Source organism: Entelurus aequoreus, linkage group LG01, assembly GCF_033978785.1.
Source record: "Entelurus aequoreus isolate RoL-2023_Sb linkage group LG01, RoL_Eaeq_v1.1, whole genome shotgun sequence".
NCBI lineage: Eukaryota > Metazoa > Chordata > Actinopteri > Syngnathiformes > Syngnathidae > Entelurus > Entelurus aequoreus.
The window spans coordinates 16,795,965-16,813,564 of NC_084731.1; the positions used below are offsets into that span (position 1 = coordinate 16,795,965).

At 35.4% G+C, this 17,600-nt stretch overlaps 1 protein-coding gene across 6 annotated transcripts in view; it reads right to left on the reverse strand.

The window, feature by feature from the left end:
* Nucleotides 1-17,600, reverse strand: part of magi1b (membrane associated guanylate kinase, WW and PDZ domain containing 1b) — a 430,901-nt gene that overhangs the window by 181,095 nt on the left and 232,206 nt on the right. For all 6 annotated transcript variants that reach the window (XM_062044599.1, XM_062044611.1, XM_062044591.1 and 3 more), the window contains exons 4-5: nucleotides 15,805-16,050; nucleotides 3,535-3,757 (exon numbers count right to left, since the gene is read on the reverse strand). In XM_062044599.1, the coding sequence (XP_061900583.1) occupies nucleotides 3,535-3,757; nucleotides 15,805-16,050 (469 nt within the window). The remainder of the gene's footprint in view (nucleotides 1-3,534; nucleotides 3,758-15,804; nucleotides 16,051-17,600) is intronic.

Sequence of the window (17,600 nt, forward strand, 5' to 3'; positions counted from 1 at the left end):
AACGCAACATTCTTACTACTGATCTACTTAGTAGACATTTGAATGCAACACTCTCGTTTATGTTTTACTTGGTAAACACTTGAACACAACATTCTTACTTTTAATGTACTTAGTAGACATTTGAATGCAACACTATTATTTTACTTGGTAAACACTTGTACACACCATCCTTACTATTGATGTACTTAGCAGACATTTGAATGCAACACTATTATTTTACTTGGTAAACACTTGAACACACCATCCTTACTATTGATGTACTTAGTAGACATTTGAAAGCAACACTCTTGTTTATGTTTTACTTGGTAAACACTTGAACACACCATCCTTACTATTGATGTACTTAGCAGACATTTGAATGCAACACTATTATTTTACTTGGTAAACACTTGAACACACCATCCTTACTATTGATGTACTTAGTAGACATTTGAAAGCAACACTATTATTTTACTTGGTAAACACTTGAACACACCATCCTTACTATTGATGTACTTAGTAGACATTTGAACGCAACACTCCCACTATTATTTTACATGGTAAACACTTGAACACAACATTCTTACTATTGATGTACTTAAAAAACATTTGAACTCAACACTCCTGTTTATGTTTTACTTGGTAAACACAACATTCTTACTATTGATGTACTTAATAGACATTTTAACGCAACAATCTCGTTAATGTTTTACTTGGTAAACACTTGAACGCAACATTCTTACTATTGATCTACTTAGTAGACATTTGAATGCAACACTCTCATTTATGTTTACTTGGTAAACTTTTGAACACAACATTCTTACTTTTAATGTACTTAGTAGACATTTGAATGCAACACTATTATTTTACTTGGTAAACACTTGTACACACCATCCTTACTATTGATGTACTTAGTAGACATTTGAATGCAACACTATTATTTTACTTGGTAAACACTTGAACACACCATCCTTACTATTGATGTACTTAGTAGACATTTGAATGCAACACTCCCACTATTATTTTACTTGGTAAACACTTGAACACAACATTCTTACTATTGATGTACTTAGTAGCAGAGAGCAGCTTTATTTGTCCATTCTTAACATGTACAAGACACATAAGAACTGAAATTACATTTTCGGCACAATCCGGCTAGACGGGACCGCCAACGGATCAGCCACTTAGGGCGCTCCTTAGTAGACATTTGAACGCAACACTCTCGTTTATGTTTTACTTGGTAAACACTTGAACACACCATCTTTACTATTGATGTACTTAGTAGACATTGAATGCAACACTCCCACTATTATTTTACATGGTAAACACTTGAACACAACATTCTTACTATTGATGTACTTAATAGACATTTGAACGCAACAATCTCGTTAATGTTTTACTTGGTAAACACTTGAACGAAACATTCTTACTATTGATGTACTTAGTAGACATTTGAACGCAACACTCTCGTTTATGTTTTACTTGGTAAACACTTGAACACACCATCTTTACTATTGATGTACTTAGTAGACATTTGAACGCAACACTCCCACTATTATTTTACTTGGTAAACACTTTAATGCATCATTCTTACTATTGATGTACTTAATAGACATTTGAACGCAACAATCTCGTTAATGTTTTACTTGGTAAACACTTGAACACACCATCCTTACTATTGATGTACTTAGTAGACATATGAACGCAACACTCCCACTATTATTTTACTTGGTAAACACTTGAACACACCATCCTTACTATTGATGTACTTAGTAGACATATGAACGCAACACTCCCACTAATATTTTACATGGTAAACACTTGAACACAACATTCTTACTATTGATGTACTTAATAGACATTTGAACGCAACACTCCTGTTTATGTTTTACTTGGTAAATACTTGAACGCAACATTCTTACTATTGATCTACTTAGTAGACATTTGAATGCAACACTCTCGTTTATGTTTTACTTGGTAAACATTTGAACACTACATTCTTACTTTTAATGTACTTAGTAGACATTTGAATGCAACACTATTATTTTACTTGGTAAACACTTGAACACACCATCCTTACTATTGATGTACTTAGTAGACATTTGAATGCAACACTCCCACTATTATTTTACTTGGTAAACACTTGTACACACCATCCTTACTATTGATGTACTTAGTAGACATTTAAACGCAACACTCTCGTTTATGTTTTACTTGGTAAACATTTGAACACAACAATCTTACTATTGATGTACTTAATAGGCATTTGAATGCAACACTCTCGTTTATGTTTTACTTGGTAAACACTTGAACGCAACATTCTAACTATTGATGTACTTAATAGACATTTGAACGCAACAATCTCGTTTATGTTTTACTTGGTAAACACTTGAACGCAACATTTTTACTATTGATGTACTTAATAGACATTTGAACGCAACAATCTCGTTAATGTTTTACTTGGTAAACACTTGAACGCAACATTCTTACTATTGATGTACTTAGTAGACATTTGAATGGAACACTCTCCTTTATGTTTTACTTGGTAAACACTTGAACGCAACATTCTTACTATTGATGTACTTAATAGACATTTGAACGCAACACTCTCGTTTATGTTTTACTTGGTAAACACTTGAACGCAACATTTTTACTATTGATGTACTTAATAAACATTTGAACGCAACAATCTCGTTAATGTTTTACTTGGTAAACACTTGAACGCAACATTCTTACTATTGATCTACTTAGTAGACATTTGAATGGAACACTCTCCTTTATGTTTTACTTGGTAAACATTTGAACACAACATTCTTACTTTTAATGTACTTAGTAGACATTTGAATGTAACACTATTATTTTACTTGGTAAACACTTGAACACACCATCCTTACTATTGATGTACTTAGTAGACATTTGAACGCAACACTCCCACTATTATTTTACATGGTAAACACTTGAACACAACATTCTTACTATTGATGTACTTAGTAGACATTTGAACGCAACACTCTCGTTTATGTTTTACTTGGTAAACACTTGAACGCAACATTCTTACTATTGATATACTTAATAGACATTTGAACGCAACAATCTCGTTTATGTTTTAATGTTCAAACAACAAAACCAACACAGTGCATAAACTCACAACAAATTACACGCCTGCAAACCAGTCAGCAGTTGCCGTATCCGTAATACGCAGATAAGGAGAAGTTTGTATTTACACGATGAGTCGGGTGTGTTTTGACCTCCGCTGAACCCCTGAGGCCGACTCACCGAACCCCTAGGGTTCCATGGAACCCAGGTTAAGAACCACTGCTTTAGACTGTTCTTCCTATTTCGTTTCATACAATTTGTTGTTGCTTTTTGAAGCATACTTTACATGAAAAGGTGCTTCCACAGTTTATTATTCCTGTGTGACTTTCACAAGCAAATCATTTGTAAGTAGCTCGAAGAATATCGTAACCACTAAAAAGAGCATTTATTCCTTTATTTATGTCAAATGTGTTACTTTCTATCGCCACGTAAAATATGTCATATAAAAGGTGTCCTTACTCTATAAAATAGACCTCGCCGTTCTCGGTGTAGGCCATCTCCCAGTTGTCAGGCAGAGGTCCCTGAGGGTCCTCCTGGGAGGGATGGCTCGGGTGAGGGTGAGTCTGCTGAGTGCTCTCCGTGGTGGCCGGTGGTGAGGGGGTCGTCCCTGGGTAGGGCGGGTCACTCTGGCGGCTGGTAAAGGGTCTCACCGAGCGATGGATCTCGTCTAGGTCGCTTGAGTCTGGAGTCGAGGAGAGTCGAGACAAAGAGTTGAGAGTGTGCTCGGGTTGCAATGCTTGGCAAGGTTGGGCGGAAAGATAGCCGCCGAGGCAAAGAGTGCACCAAAAAGGAAGACTTTTGTTACAAGTCATAACAGAGATTGTTCTTATTACTTGTCTGCAGTGTCGGGACTAACGCCGTTACTTTCGGCGGTAAATAGTAATCTAACGCGTTATTTTTTATATTCAGTAACTCAGTTACCGTTACTACATGATGCATTACAGCTTGATTTTACGTTATTTTTTATGTAGTATCGGCTACAAACTGAGAAGATCTGAGTGTGTTTTATTGGAGCACTGTGGTGTGTGTATGTGTGTGTGTGGGAGGGAGGGAGGGGGCGTGTCTGTGTTTACTAACAAGACATCATGGCGAAGCCCGAAGCCGAGTTTCTTAACATGGAGATATTCTCACTACTTTTCTTTTGTCGACCACAAAGTAAAGAACATTTTAGTTAAATGTAAGTTGCGTCTTGGATCAAAGATCCTATCCTAGCAATTCAAATCTGCTGAAACAGGTACAAAAGCAACATGCTTCGACGAAGCTAGTAAAGAGAGACACACTTCACCCCCTAAGCAACAGCGGCTGGATTTTAACGAGGCACTGCGCACACTCTGTCAATTCTCTTATATACTGTTGCTCTTTCATTCTAGGCTTCTAGAATGTTTGATTATCACTCTAAATGTATAGACTATAAAGTTCACAAACATAAAGAGGGATGCTAGTGGGCCAGGCCAATCTTTCCTTATCTCTAAACTAAAACTGGGGAAATGTGTAGAGTGTTCAGGGCTTCAGACATGATTTTATTTCACAATTCCTTGAGAGAAAAAAACGCCTGGTTATGTGTATGTAGTGTGTGCCTTCCTTGCTTTACAGCTATGTTATCATTATGCTGTTTGTTACTTATGTATGTTATGTTGCAGCTATTTAAAATAATTTTGTCAATTAGTTCTGGCCTGAAACAAATTGGCCCTTTGAAACATATCTTTGTGTTTGTGTGTTGTATGTAGACCACATTGCTTAGCAGAGTTCAGTGATGCAAATGCATGTCGAGTTGATCAACAGATTGTATTATTCTCCACTGCAATAACAGTACTGAAATGAAGGCTAAAAGGGCATTAAAAAAAAAATATATATATATATATATATATATATATATATATATATATATATATATATATATATATATATATATATATATATATATATATATATATATATATATATATATATATATATATATATATATATATATATATATATATATATATATTAGGGCTGCAACAACTAATCGATTAAATCGATGAAAATCGATTATAAAAATAGTTGCCGATTAATTTAGTCATCGATTCGTTGGATCTATGCTATGCGCATGCGCAGAGACTTTTTTAAAAAAAAAAAATTTTTTTTTTTTTTTTTTTTTTAAATAAACCTTTATTTATAAACTGCAACATGTACAAACAGCAGAGAAACAATAATCAAAATAAGTATGGTGCCAGTATGATGTTTTTTTCCAATAAAATACTGGAAAGGATAGAAATGTAGTTTGTCTCTTTTATCCGATTATTAATCGATTAATCGAAGCAATAATCGACAGATTAATCGATTATCAAATGAATTGTTAGTTGCAGCCCTAATATATATATATATATATATATATATATATATATATATATATATATATATATATATATATATATATATATATATATATATATATATATATATATATATATATATAGAAGTAACTAAATAGTTACTTTTCACAGTAACGCATTACTTTTTGGTGTAAGTAACAGAGTTACTTTTATAATAAAGTAACTAGTAACTGTAACTAGTTACTGTTTTTCAGTAACTAACCCAACACTGCTTGTCTATGTCGTTGTAGTCTGTGATGAAGAACAAAGATGACTACAGATCAGGTTATACTACAAATGAGGTTGCTATAGTGGTGGTATAAAATCAGCCTAAATTGGGGTCATCAGCAGAATTGTATTTGGACCCCCCATTAAAAATAATTGTGTCACTTTTTTAATCAAACTTAAATTATTACATGCATGTTTTCTACCAAAACAAATATTTTTACAATCATTTATTCTTTTAATACCAAAAAACAAGTTACCATCATTAAAACATAGAGACATGGGACAGTGTAGGGAATTCTGATTTTAGAATTAATCACGACTCCTATTTGTAACGATTATTAATCGATTTAAAACAATCAAAAATCTATTAATTTATTTATTTATTTATTTTTTTTAAATCTGTCCTGTCCAGCCAATGTACATATTTACTTTAGAAAAGAAAAGTATTGTATACTTCTCTTGTTGCCTTATCTGTATTTGACTTTATTACCCCCCCGCGACCCCGAATGGGACAAGTGGTAGAAAATGGATGGATGGATGAACTGTTTGGGAATTTTTTATTTTTTTTTATAAAACCAAGTTTCTTTTATATAATATAGAAATTAATTAGATCTGTTTATTGTATGGAGGAATGTAGTTAATCATAGAACTGGCACCCAATGTTATTAAAAAAAGTATTGATTTTGAATCGAGAATCGAATCTGAATCGAATCGTTACCCCAAGAATTGAATCGAATCGTGTGGTGCCCAAAGATTCACAGCCTTATTCATCACGTTTCATATATTTTGGGGGATATTAAAAAAAAGGTTTTAAAGCATATTCTTAAGTCTTAACTTAAGCATTCACAAGCGTAAAATTGGCTAAAACACAAGAAATATCAGTACTACAGTAGTATCGGCTTCTAGAGGAGACAGAACCAATCAGAGCGCACTGTTCAGTATCGTGGCCACGGATTGGCTTGGCCTCAGGCATCATTACTATATTCGATTAAATGAGTGTAAATGAGACTAAATGTGTTTTTTCCATGTATATAGGGCTCTCTTGATGAAATAACTCTGTTATATTATGTTAGAATAATTATGTATATATTATCACACTAACTTTAGTATGCTTAAAGTCCGTTGCTTTAGTCATTTAGCTATTGTGCTCAAGTTGGACTTTTCTAATCTGTGCAAGGACAAAGACTTCTTGTCTGAGGGGTGGCCTCAGCCGTAGATGTTATCTTTGTTTTAGCCCACTAACAGCCAAGGACTTCAACGACCTCAACGAAGATAAGATGCCAACACGCAGACGACAAGGCGAAATCACAAGGCCCCCAGCACATTCCGTCACGTATTGTGCGTCCTGGACCTGCTTTGCATAATATATGTGACCACTCCTTTTAGAGGCGGCCTTAGTGTTGTTGACTGTGGAACTCCTGATTGAATAGAGGGACGCAAGAGCTGAACCTTAGAGCAGGGATGTCCAAAGTGCGGCCCGGGGGCCATTTGCGGCCCGCAGGTAATTTTTTAACGGCCCCACGGCACATTCTAAAAATATGATAAAAAAAAAAGAAAAACATAAAAAGTTGTATAAAAGAGTAAATAGGTGACAATAAAATGTTGCTATGTTGACTCTACTAACACTAAGCTGTCATGCAGGCTGTTTCTTTCTTTAAAACATAATAATGAATCAAAAACAATGTTATTATGAATTATTGACCTATTCAAGGCTCCAAGTAGGTCACATTAAATATTCCACTTTGAGATATTTTTTGGGGGAAAATGTTGCATATTTTGTGTTTGCCATATAAAAAACTATGTTTTTTTTTTTTTAAAAGAAGGGCCTAAAATGAACAAACAAGGAACATAATAAACAACAATACAAGTTATAATTGACGGATAGATCTGAAGTTGATCTCGAGACTATTGTGTTAACAGTTTTTTTTTTTAAATTACGATTTATTTTTTAACACTTTACTGAGCAGGATCCCCAATAATTTTAGGGGGACTTTTTTTTTTTTTAAGTGTCATTGCTCAAAAAATAATAAAAAATTAAAATCAATGTTGTTATGAGTTATGTTATGAGCTCCAATTATTATATAATCTGAAATGTTCCACTTTAAAATTTTATTGGGGGAAAATATTTCATATTTTGTGTTTTCTTTGACAAAAAGGGCATACAACTTAAATCTAAAAAAAAATATGTTATATTGACAGATATACATAATGTAGATCAAGATATTTAAACTTTGAATAATGATAATAATAATAAATAATGACTTTTTTTTTTTTTTAACCTAAACCCTTTGGAGTCCTTGGTATCAAGCCTGAGTGGAGGCCTAAATGTATATTTTATATACATATACAGTGTTTCCCACACATTCACTTATTTGTGGCGGCCCGCCACGAAAGAATTACGTCCGCCACAAATAAAAAATAAAAAAATATATATATATATATATATACATATATATATATATTTTTTTTTGTCCTGTCCAGCTTCTCAGGCAAATCATATAGTTGATGTAGATGCCCATATAGGCTGTTCAGATTTACTTTACAAAAGAGAAGTGTAGGATACTTCTCTTGTTGCCTTATTTGTATTTGACCACTACTGTTTTCTGTTTATTTGTTACTGACTGTGGCAGGACACCTCTGCCTCTGTTTCACTTTATGTTGCTGGTAAATAATATGGTTGTAGTAGTAGGCTAAAGTTAAATTATTTAGTATGCACTAATTAAAGGGGCAGAGCTTTAAGAGACATTTTAGCTTTTATATTTTATAAGATATATTTTTTGTAAGAACCACAATTAATAAATATATTTCAGTGAATAACTTATTGTTCTAATCTGTATTTAAATATGTACATAAATAGTTGTAATTATATTGTAAAATGGATGGATGGATGGCTGGATGGACGTTTAAAACAAAACTGTTATTATTAATTAGTAAGTATAAATCTTTTGAGCTTTTTTAAAGAAAATCATATCATTGTAGTAAATTATGCAAATTACTCGATGATGTCATGGTGACCATGCCCATAGCCACGCCCCCACCGCCACAGGTATCTTGGCAGTTTATGGGAAACACTGATTTATTGTATTGGTTTTTAAAATAAAAAAATATCAAAATGGCCCCCGCTTGCTTTGATTTTTCAGTGTGCGGCCCTCAGTGGAAAAAGTTTGGACACCCCTACCTTAGAGCGTAGGGCGAGACTGTGACTAAGTGTGCAGCTCCATGCGTTCTCCTCATGAGCTAAATTGAACTCTGTCTCTGATTGATTCCTTGCTTCTTGTCTGATTAATAGATGTCAGGTTCAAGCACTGGTGGCTCCTTATTGGTTCGCCAAGAAGATGTCCGGTTCAAGCACTGACGACATCTATTAATCAGACAAGAAGCAAGGAATCAATCAGAGACAGAGTTCAATTTAGCTCGTGAGGAGAACACATTTTGTGCTCTTGTTATGAACATATTTTATGTATAAAGAATAATTCCTACGAACGAGGGACCACTGTATAATCCTGCCAGTGACGGAGCAGGAAGCAGCTAGGAATATGTTGAAAATGAATAGGAAGCACACTGTTGTTCATAGATAGATAGATAGGTAGATAGATAGTACTTGCATTGACACACGAAAGCGCTTCTTCACCCAAAATGGGGACTCCACAGAACAACAAAACCCTGCGCACCTGTTTCAAATCTACACATAATGCTCGTAAAAACATGTCCAAATGCAGCCATCCTTCAGAACGAGGTTACAGAACGTGTAACACCACAAACCAAAACAACTTGCTGACTCAATTTAGGGCTCCTTTGGTGGACGACAGCTTGCCACGGCCACGCAGCCATTCACTTCAATTAAAGACTGCTGAGTGGGCAGTTCACACCTTGTAGCACAGCAGGGGCCCGTGGAGCGCCATCACCTTGCTTCCTGTTATACCGTTCTCGCACTTGACTGGCACCTTGGCAACTCACGCAGGCACAGACGGCAAATCAACAACTTTTGCCGCCAACTCCGGAGAACACAATTTAGCAACAGCTGAGGTCCGGGTCACCTTCCCACCAGGGATGTTTGTACTTTTTTTTTTATCAAACTTAAATGAATAGATGCATGTTTTCTACTAAAACAAATCATATTACAATATTTAAATCTTGTAAGACAAAAAAAACCGGGCGATTAACGCATGCGCGTCCTTTTTGACCCTCGAGCCGTTCCATAGCTGCGCTCACTATTTACTGATGAGCCTCAAGCGGGAAAATAGCGAGCAGAAATGGACAGAGAGGAGGGTACATTATGGAAATACTAAGTTCAAAAGTTGTCCTCCCGACCAGAAAGGAGTATTTTTCGCCATGAGATGACATCACCGCGGCAAATGCCTGCTGGGCGCGTCGTTCAGAGGTTGGTGGACGCTTCACTTCCGTGTTTAGATTACAGTTAAGGTGCATTGATAACCTAACATTTAGATTGCAACTGTGACTGTTTCAGTCGGATGGCATAAAAGCTCAACAAAAATGAAAGACGGTAGGCAAAACGTCAAAAGGTGTCCGTTAAAACACCTTCTTAAATCAATCCCACATTTCCGGCTTCAAAATAAAAGCGCTACGCTATACATTCGGTCTAACTACATTCACAAAATAAACATGTCTTACATTACAATCATGATTTGTCAAATATTTTTTGGTATGATGACCATTAACTTGTACAAAATGTAATGTACAGATTATCAGGAGCATTTAAGTAGAAATATCACATTTTACTTTACCAAACATCTTTGACAATTAAATCAAAACAATAACAATCCATATTTTGTGTTATTAATGCCTGAAATTGTTTTTTTTTTAAACATGTAGGTGTAGCTCCTCCTCTGAATGCAAGTGCTCCTACAGCAGGACTACAAACGCTGTCTTTCTACAAAATACAGCAAATACAAAAAGGGGACTTTTTTTTCTTCTTGTAAATAGTCTGTAAAGACACCTTCTCAAATCAATCACACATTTCCGGCTTCAAAATAAAAGCGCTATTGTCATGCAGAGATATGATGACCATTAACTTGTACAAAATGTAATGTACAGAATATCAGAAGCATTTAAGTAGAAATATCACATTTTACATTACCAAACATCTTTGACAATTAAACCATAACCGTAACAATCTATATTTTGTGTTATTGGCGCCTGAAATAGGTTTTTTTTTAAACATGTAGGTGTAGCTCCTCCTCTGAATGCAAGTGCTCTTACAGCAGGACTGTATTTCTACAAAATACAGCAAATACAAAAAGTCAAAAGGGGACTTTTTTTTTTAAATTATTGTAAAGAGTCCGTAAAGACACATTCTCAAATCAATCACACATTTCCGGCTTCAAAATAAAAGCACTACGCTATACATTTGGTTGAACTCCATTCACAATATAAACATGTCTGAAATTACGATCATGCTTTGTCAAAGATGTTTTGGTAATGTAATCTGTGATATTTGCACCTAAATAAATGCTAGTACATCAGAGGCTGGCTGAAATATTGTGTATATTATTTTATAACATGTTCTGGTTTAGCAGGCTGAAATATCACATTTTACATTACCAAAAATCTTTGACAATTAAATCAAAACAGTAACAATCCATATTTTGTGTTATTAATGCCTTGAATAGTTTTTTTAAACATGTAGGTGTAGCTCCTCCTCTGATTGCAAGTGCTCCTACAGCAGGACTGTATTTCTACAAAATGCAGCAAATACAAAAAGTAATAAGGGGACTTTTTTTTAATTGTAAAGAGTCCGTAAAGACACCTTCTCATATCAATCACACACTTCCGGCTTCAAAATAAAAGCGCTACGCTATACATTTGGTTGAACTACATTCACAAAATAAACATTACGATCATGCTTTGTCAAAGATGTTTAGGTAATGTAATCTGTGATATTTGCACCTAAATAAATGCTAGTACATCAGAGGCTGGCTGAAATATTGTGTATATTATTTTATAACATGTTCTAGTTTAGCAGGCTGAATATTACATTTTATTAATAAATGGAAAAGGTTAAGATATTGTCATGCAGAGATATGATGACCCTTAACTTGTACAAAATGTAATGTACAGAATATCAGAAGCATTTATTTAAGTAGAAATATCACATTTTACATTACCAAACATCTTTGACAATTAAACCATAATCGTAACAATTCATATTTTGTGTTATTAATGCCTGAATTTTTTTTTTTTTTTAAACATGTCGGTGTAACTCCTCCTCTGAATGCAAGTGCTCCTACAGCAGGACTGTATTTCTACAAAATACAGCAAATACAAAAAGTCAAAAGGGGACTTTTTTTTTTTTTAATTGTAAAGAGTCCGTAAAGACACCTTCTCAAATCAATCACACATTACCGGCTTCAAAATAAAAGCGCTACGCTATACATTCAGTTGAACTACATTCACAAAATAAACAATACGATCATGCTTTGTCAAAGATGTTTAGGTAATGTAATCTGTGATATGTGCACCTAAATAAATGCTAGTACATCAGAGGCTGGCTGAAATATTGTGTATATTATTTTATAACATGTTCTGGTTTAGCAGGCTGAATATTACATTTTATTAATAAATGGAAAAGGTTAAGATATTGTCATGCAGAGATATGATGACCCTTAACTTGTACAAAATGTAATGTACAGAATATCAGAAGCATTTAAGTAGAAATATCACATTTTACATTACCAAAAATCTTTGATAATTAAACCATAACCGTAACAATCCATATTTTGTGTTATTAATGCCTGTAATTGTTTTGTTTTTTAAACATGTAGGTGTAGCTCCTCCTCTGAATGCATGTGCTCCTACAGCCGGACTACAAAATGCTGTATTTCTACAAAATACAAAATCCGTGTATATAATCTGTGATATTTGCACCTAAATAAATGCTAGTACATCAGAGGCTGGCTGGAATATTGTGTATATTATTTTATAGTTTGACCGACTTGGACATAAATACAAACGTGCGGCTGGTGAGATTCACAAAGCAACTCACTTTAAATGAAGCAAGTACTGATGACATCACCAGGGTGTCAATATGGAAGTGTGTGCTGGCAGCCAGATGGCAGTGTTTCATAGTTTTGGGAAGCTGGCTACAGACAGAAGAAGTCAAACCCAGAAATTCTCCTACTCACCAGTAAAAGCATCTTTTATCTCTTCACCAAAGCTCTCTCCCACAACTTCTTTTCTTCTTGAGCTTATCCTCCCTTGCTGCTTCTCTCTCTCTTTGTCAGATTTCAGACTTGCCGCCCCCTTCCCGCTTCACGCCTTCCCTACCACTCCCACTTTCGCTTTCATTTCCTGCCGCTTCTTTAGGATCACCTCCCACTTTAGCCAGGACCACTTAAATCCCCCTGCTGATCTCTCCTAAACGGAGCAGTGTGAAGGTGACTCGCGTTCTGGTGTTACTGTGTACTAAAAACAACACCAGTGAAGTTGGCACGTTGTGTAAATGGTAAATGAAAACAGAATACAATGATTTGCAAATCCTTTTCAACTTATATTCAATTGAATAGACTGCAAAGACAAAATATTTAATGTTTGAACTGAGAAACTATCTTTTTTTGCAAATAATCATTAACTTAGAATTTAATGACAGCAACAAATTGCAAAAAAGTTGGCACAGGGGCATTTTTACCACTGTGTTACATGGCCTTTCCTTTTAACAACGCTCAGTAAAAGTTTGGGAACTGAGGAGACACATTTCTGAAGCTTTTCAGGTGGAATTTCGTTTCTGGGTGTTGTTGATAAATGGCTTTCGCTTTGCATAGTAGAGTTTTAACTTGCACTTACAGATGTAGCGACCAACTGTAGGTACTGACAATGGTTTTCTGAAGTGTTCCTGAGCCCATGTGGTGATATCCTTTACACACTGATGTCGCTGTATAATGCAGTACCACCTGAGGGATCCAAGGTCACGGGCATTCAATGTTACGTGCAGTGATTTCTCCAGATTCTCTGAACCTTTTGATGATATTACAGACTGGTGAAATCCCTAAACTCCTTGCAAAAGCTGGTTGAGAAATGTTGTTCTTAAACTGTTGGACAATTTGCTCACACATTTGTTGACAAAGTGGTGACCCTCGCCCCGTCCTTGTTTGTGAACGACTGAGCATTTCATGGAAGCTGCTTTTATACCCAATCATGGCACCCACCTGTTCCCAATTAGCCTGTTCACCTGTGGGATGTTTCAAATAAGTGTTTGATGAGCATTCCTCCACTTTCTCAGTCTTTTTTGCCACTTGTGCCAGCTTTTTTTAAACATGTTGCAGGCATCAAATTTTAAATGAGCTAATATTTGCCAAAAATACCAAAGTTTTCCAGTTCGAACAATAAATATCTTATATTTGCAGTCTATTCAATTGAATAAAAGTTGAAAAGGATTTGCAAATCATTGAATTCTGTTTTTATTTACCACTGATTTTGGGTTTTGTAGATCCCTTTAAATTACTTGGTCATTCTCAGCTAACTTGGCAACAGAACCAAGTAAATCACATGACTTGCCGGTTCTAAAACGAGTGTGCGAGCCATGGGTTGTATTTTTGTTGCAATAAAAATAGTTGTGGCAATTTAATCATACGCAACTAGACTTTTCAGTTTTTCCTAAAAAAACGTTCTGTATAGGTTGTATTCAGTCATGTGCCTTGTTCTTACTTCCAGTAAACAAAGTGGTGGTCAACCAATCCAACATGGCTACTGTGCAGCAAACAGTGTGTGAACTTTCGGAGTACGCAAGGGGTCTAGACCAGGTCTATTCAACTGGCGGCCCCCAAAGCTTTTAATTTGGCCTGAAAACATCACCCAAATACCATGAATTGTTGAAAAACTTATTCGGGTGTTACCATTCAGTGGTCAATTGTACGGAATATGTACTGTACTGTGCAATCTACTAATACAAGTCTCAATCAATCAATCAAACCCAAATAGGCATAATGAAACCATGCTCATGTATGCAGTACTCCCACCACCCAGCAGGGGGAAACAGCAAAGCATGTGTGACAAAATGAAGCAGCAGTGGGCGAGTAGAAGAAAATGGCACTGTTGACCATGAAAAAAATCAAAATAAATCGCGAAAATCTGACTTCAACAGGGACTGGACAGCAAAGTATGAATGTATGGAAATTGCTGACTTTGATGTCGTTCGCATTTGTGGTCGTGTTGTTTTTGGCTGTTTAACTACGGCGATCAAAACTGTTTGAATACATGTAGCGCTGAATTTCACCAGCAGAGGGCGATAAAGAAAAGTTAAACCACATGTATGTGTTTGCTGTGTGCATTAACACTAAATCTTCCATTTCATTTATGAGACATACACAATTAACATTGTTTGTATAAAATACACAATAGACGCTATATTTTGTAATGTTTATATTTTTAGTGTTACAAAAAAAAGCGAAAAAAAAAGGTATAAAGTAGACTAAAAATGTACCATAGTGGCAATATAAAGTATAACATAAATGTAATTTTTACATATTATATATACAATATTTATTATATACAGACATATTATATTATTATATTATATTTGTATTTAATATGTACAATAAATACAAAATCCCAATTACCATGTACTATTCATCCATAGCGTTTCTACTCGTATGGATTTTTCCATTCAGCAACGTTTGTAAGTTTGACAATATAACTAAAACTGTTTATACTTAGTAAACCATCCCATGTGTGATGTCTGTAGGAGTATTCCCATGCATATTTGTACATGCTATTGTTATGTAATCCAGCTAGCGTCGTTAGCATGACCTTACATGCTAAAACGTTTACGAGTGTCTGTGTTAGTATTAACTTACAACGGCCGTCTTTTTGTATTGTTTCAGTTTCACAAATTCCTCTGTTTAGCTGACTGGAGAGCGAGCTTCCGCAGCTAGTGGGACCATTACGACGACTTCTGTTTTGTTTGATCAGCCGTTTTACTGCCTTGTTACAGACACCGTTTGGAAACTATTAGGGTATGTAAATAAACATTTACGGGAATATTTCTGTGTAAATAACTCATTTTGCAAAGTATATATCTGCGGATCATAGTCCAATGTAGCTAATATTTAGATAAAATATACTTTTATATGCACATTACCATCATCCAACTCAATGATGACTGTTGGATGACTGAAAAGATGGCCATACATACCTGTGTAGATACTGTTCATGTCAGGGAGGTCCTCGTCGTCCTCCTGCTGCAGGTCTCCAGGCACTAGTCCAGCATTGTACATGTCATTGTAGGACTTGGTGCGTTGTCGGGGCGTGGAGTCCTGCGAGCCTGGCAGACTACCACTGAACCTGTCTGCCCGTCGGGCATCACCGCCGTTGCTGCTATTGCTGATCACTTTCCCACCGGGGGGCTGCACCGGCGGCTTTGGTGTCCCATAGTAGTTTCCTAGGCAACGGAGAAGTAGGTAGGGGAGGGGGGGTGGGATTTTTTTTTTTTTTTTTACAAAAGAAAGAAGAAAAAAAAAAGAAAGGCATTTTAGTAGGAGAAGAAGAGAGGTATGGTCAAGGGCTTTTTGGGTGTGTTGCAATAGAGATTCTTCAGTGTGTTCGAGGGAATGTGACGGGTTTCCTTTAATGCATAACGTGAAACAATAGAAAAAACTGTCATTTTTGGTTTTACAAGCTTGTTTACATTATAACGGCACTTCTTGTTTTTTTTTGTTTTTTTTTTAATTTTTAAAAATAATTTATTAATCAATCCAACAAAACAATACACAACAACACCATAATAATGCAATCCAATTCCAAAACCAAACCCGACCCAGCAATAAACAGAGCAATTGAGAGGAGACACAAACACGACACAAAACAATCTAAAAGCAGTGAAACAAAAATGAATATTATCAACAACTGTATCAATATTAGTAACAATTTCAACATAGCAGTGATTAAAAATCCCTCATTGACATTATCACTATAGACATTAATAAAAAAAATAAAAAAATAAAATAAAAATAGAGTCACAGTGGCTTACACTTGCATCGCATCTCATAAACTTGACAACACATTGTGTCCAATATTTTCCACAAAGATAGAATAAGACATATTTTTGGTTCATTTAATAGTTTAAAAAAATGTAAATAATGGATCCCATATTCCAATATATGACTCATTATTATCTAAACTAAATGCAGTTGTTTCTACTGATATCATCTCCATAGCTTGTGTGTACTAGAAATGCAAATGGTTCATGTGTTCGGAAATGGATGATGGACTTAAACATTTTAGATGAAAGAGACATATCATGGAATGATATTTGGAAAAATGCCAATAAGCCCTTTAGAAGCATTAAAGATAAACGGACTCAATTTAAGATATTGAATACCGTATTTCCTTGAATAGCCGCCGGGGCGCTAATTAATTTAAAACCTATTCTCACTCCTGCGCTTACCGAAAGCATGCGGAATGGGCAAGCATGCGCTACTTATTTTAAAACCTCTTCTCACTCCGGCGCTTACCTTATCATGAAAAGCACATTTAATTAAAAAAAGTTATTATGGTCTTACCTTTACTTATAAATGAGTCCATGTGCAGCTGCTTCTGATCAAAAGCAGTCTTCCTTATCTTTCTTCAGTTTTAAAAGTATCTCTGTCTCGATGGAGATATTCCTTTAATTATTACCTCCTGCTTCGATTGAAAGTCCAGTTTAGAAAACTGTTTTATTTTAGATATGTAATCCTCCATGTTAAAAGTGCAAGCAAACGATCGCTGCTCATGCTTGCTGCTTGTTGTCTTCTTCTGCAGCACCGGTCTTCTGCAGTGCCAGTAGTCGCAAGAAGAATCACTAGCGCCCTCTACCACCAGGAGGCGGGAGTCATTTAATGACTCATATTTGACCCGGCGGAAGTGCCAAGCATGCGCTAATTATTTTGCGAAACGAGTTTGACCCGGCTGTAATTCTAGGCAGGCGAATACTATATTCCCGGCGGCAATTCA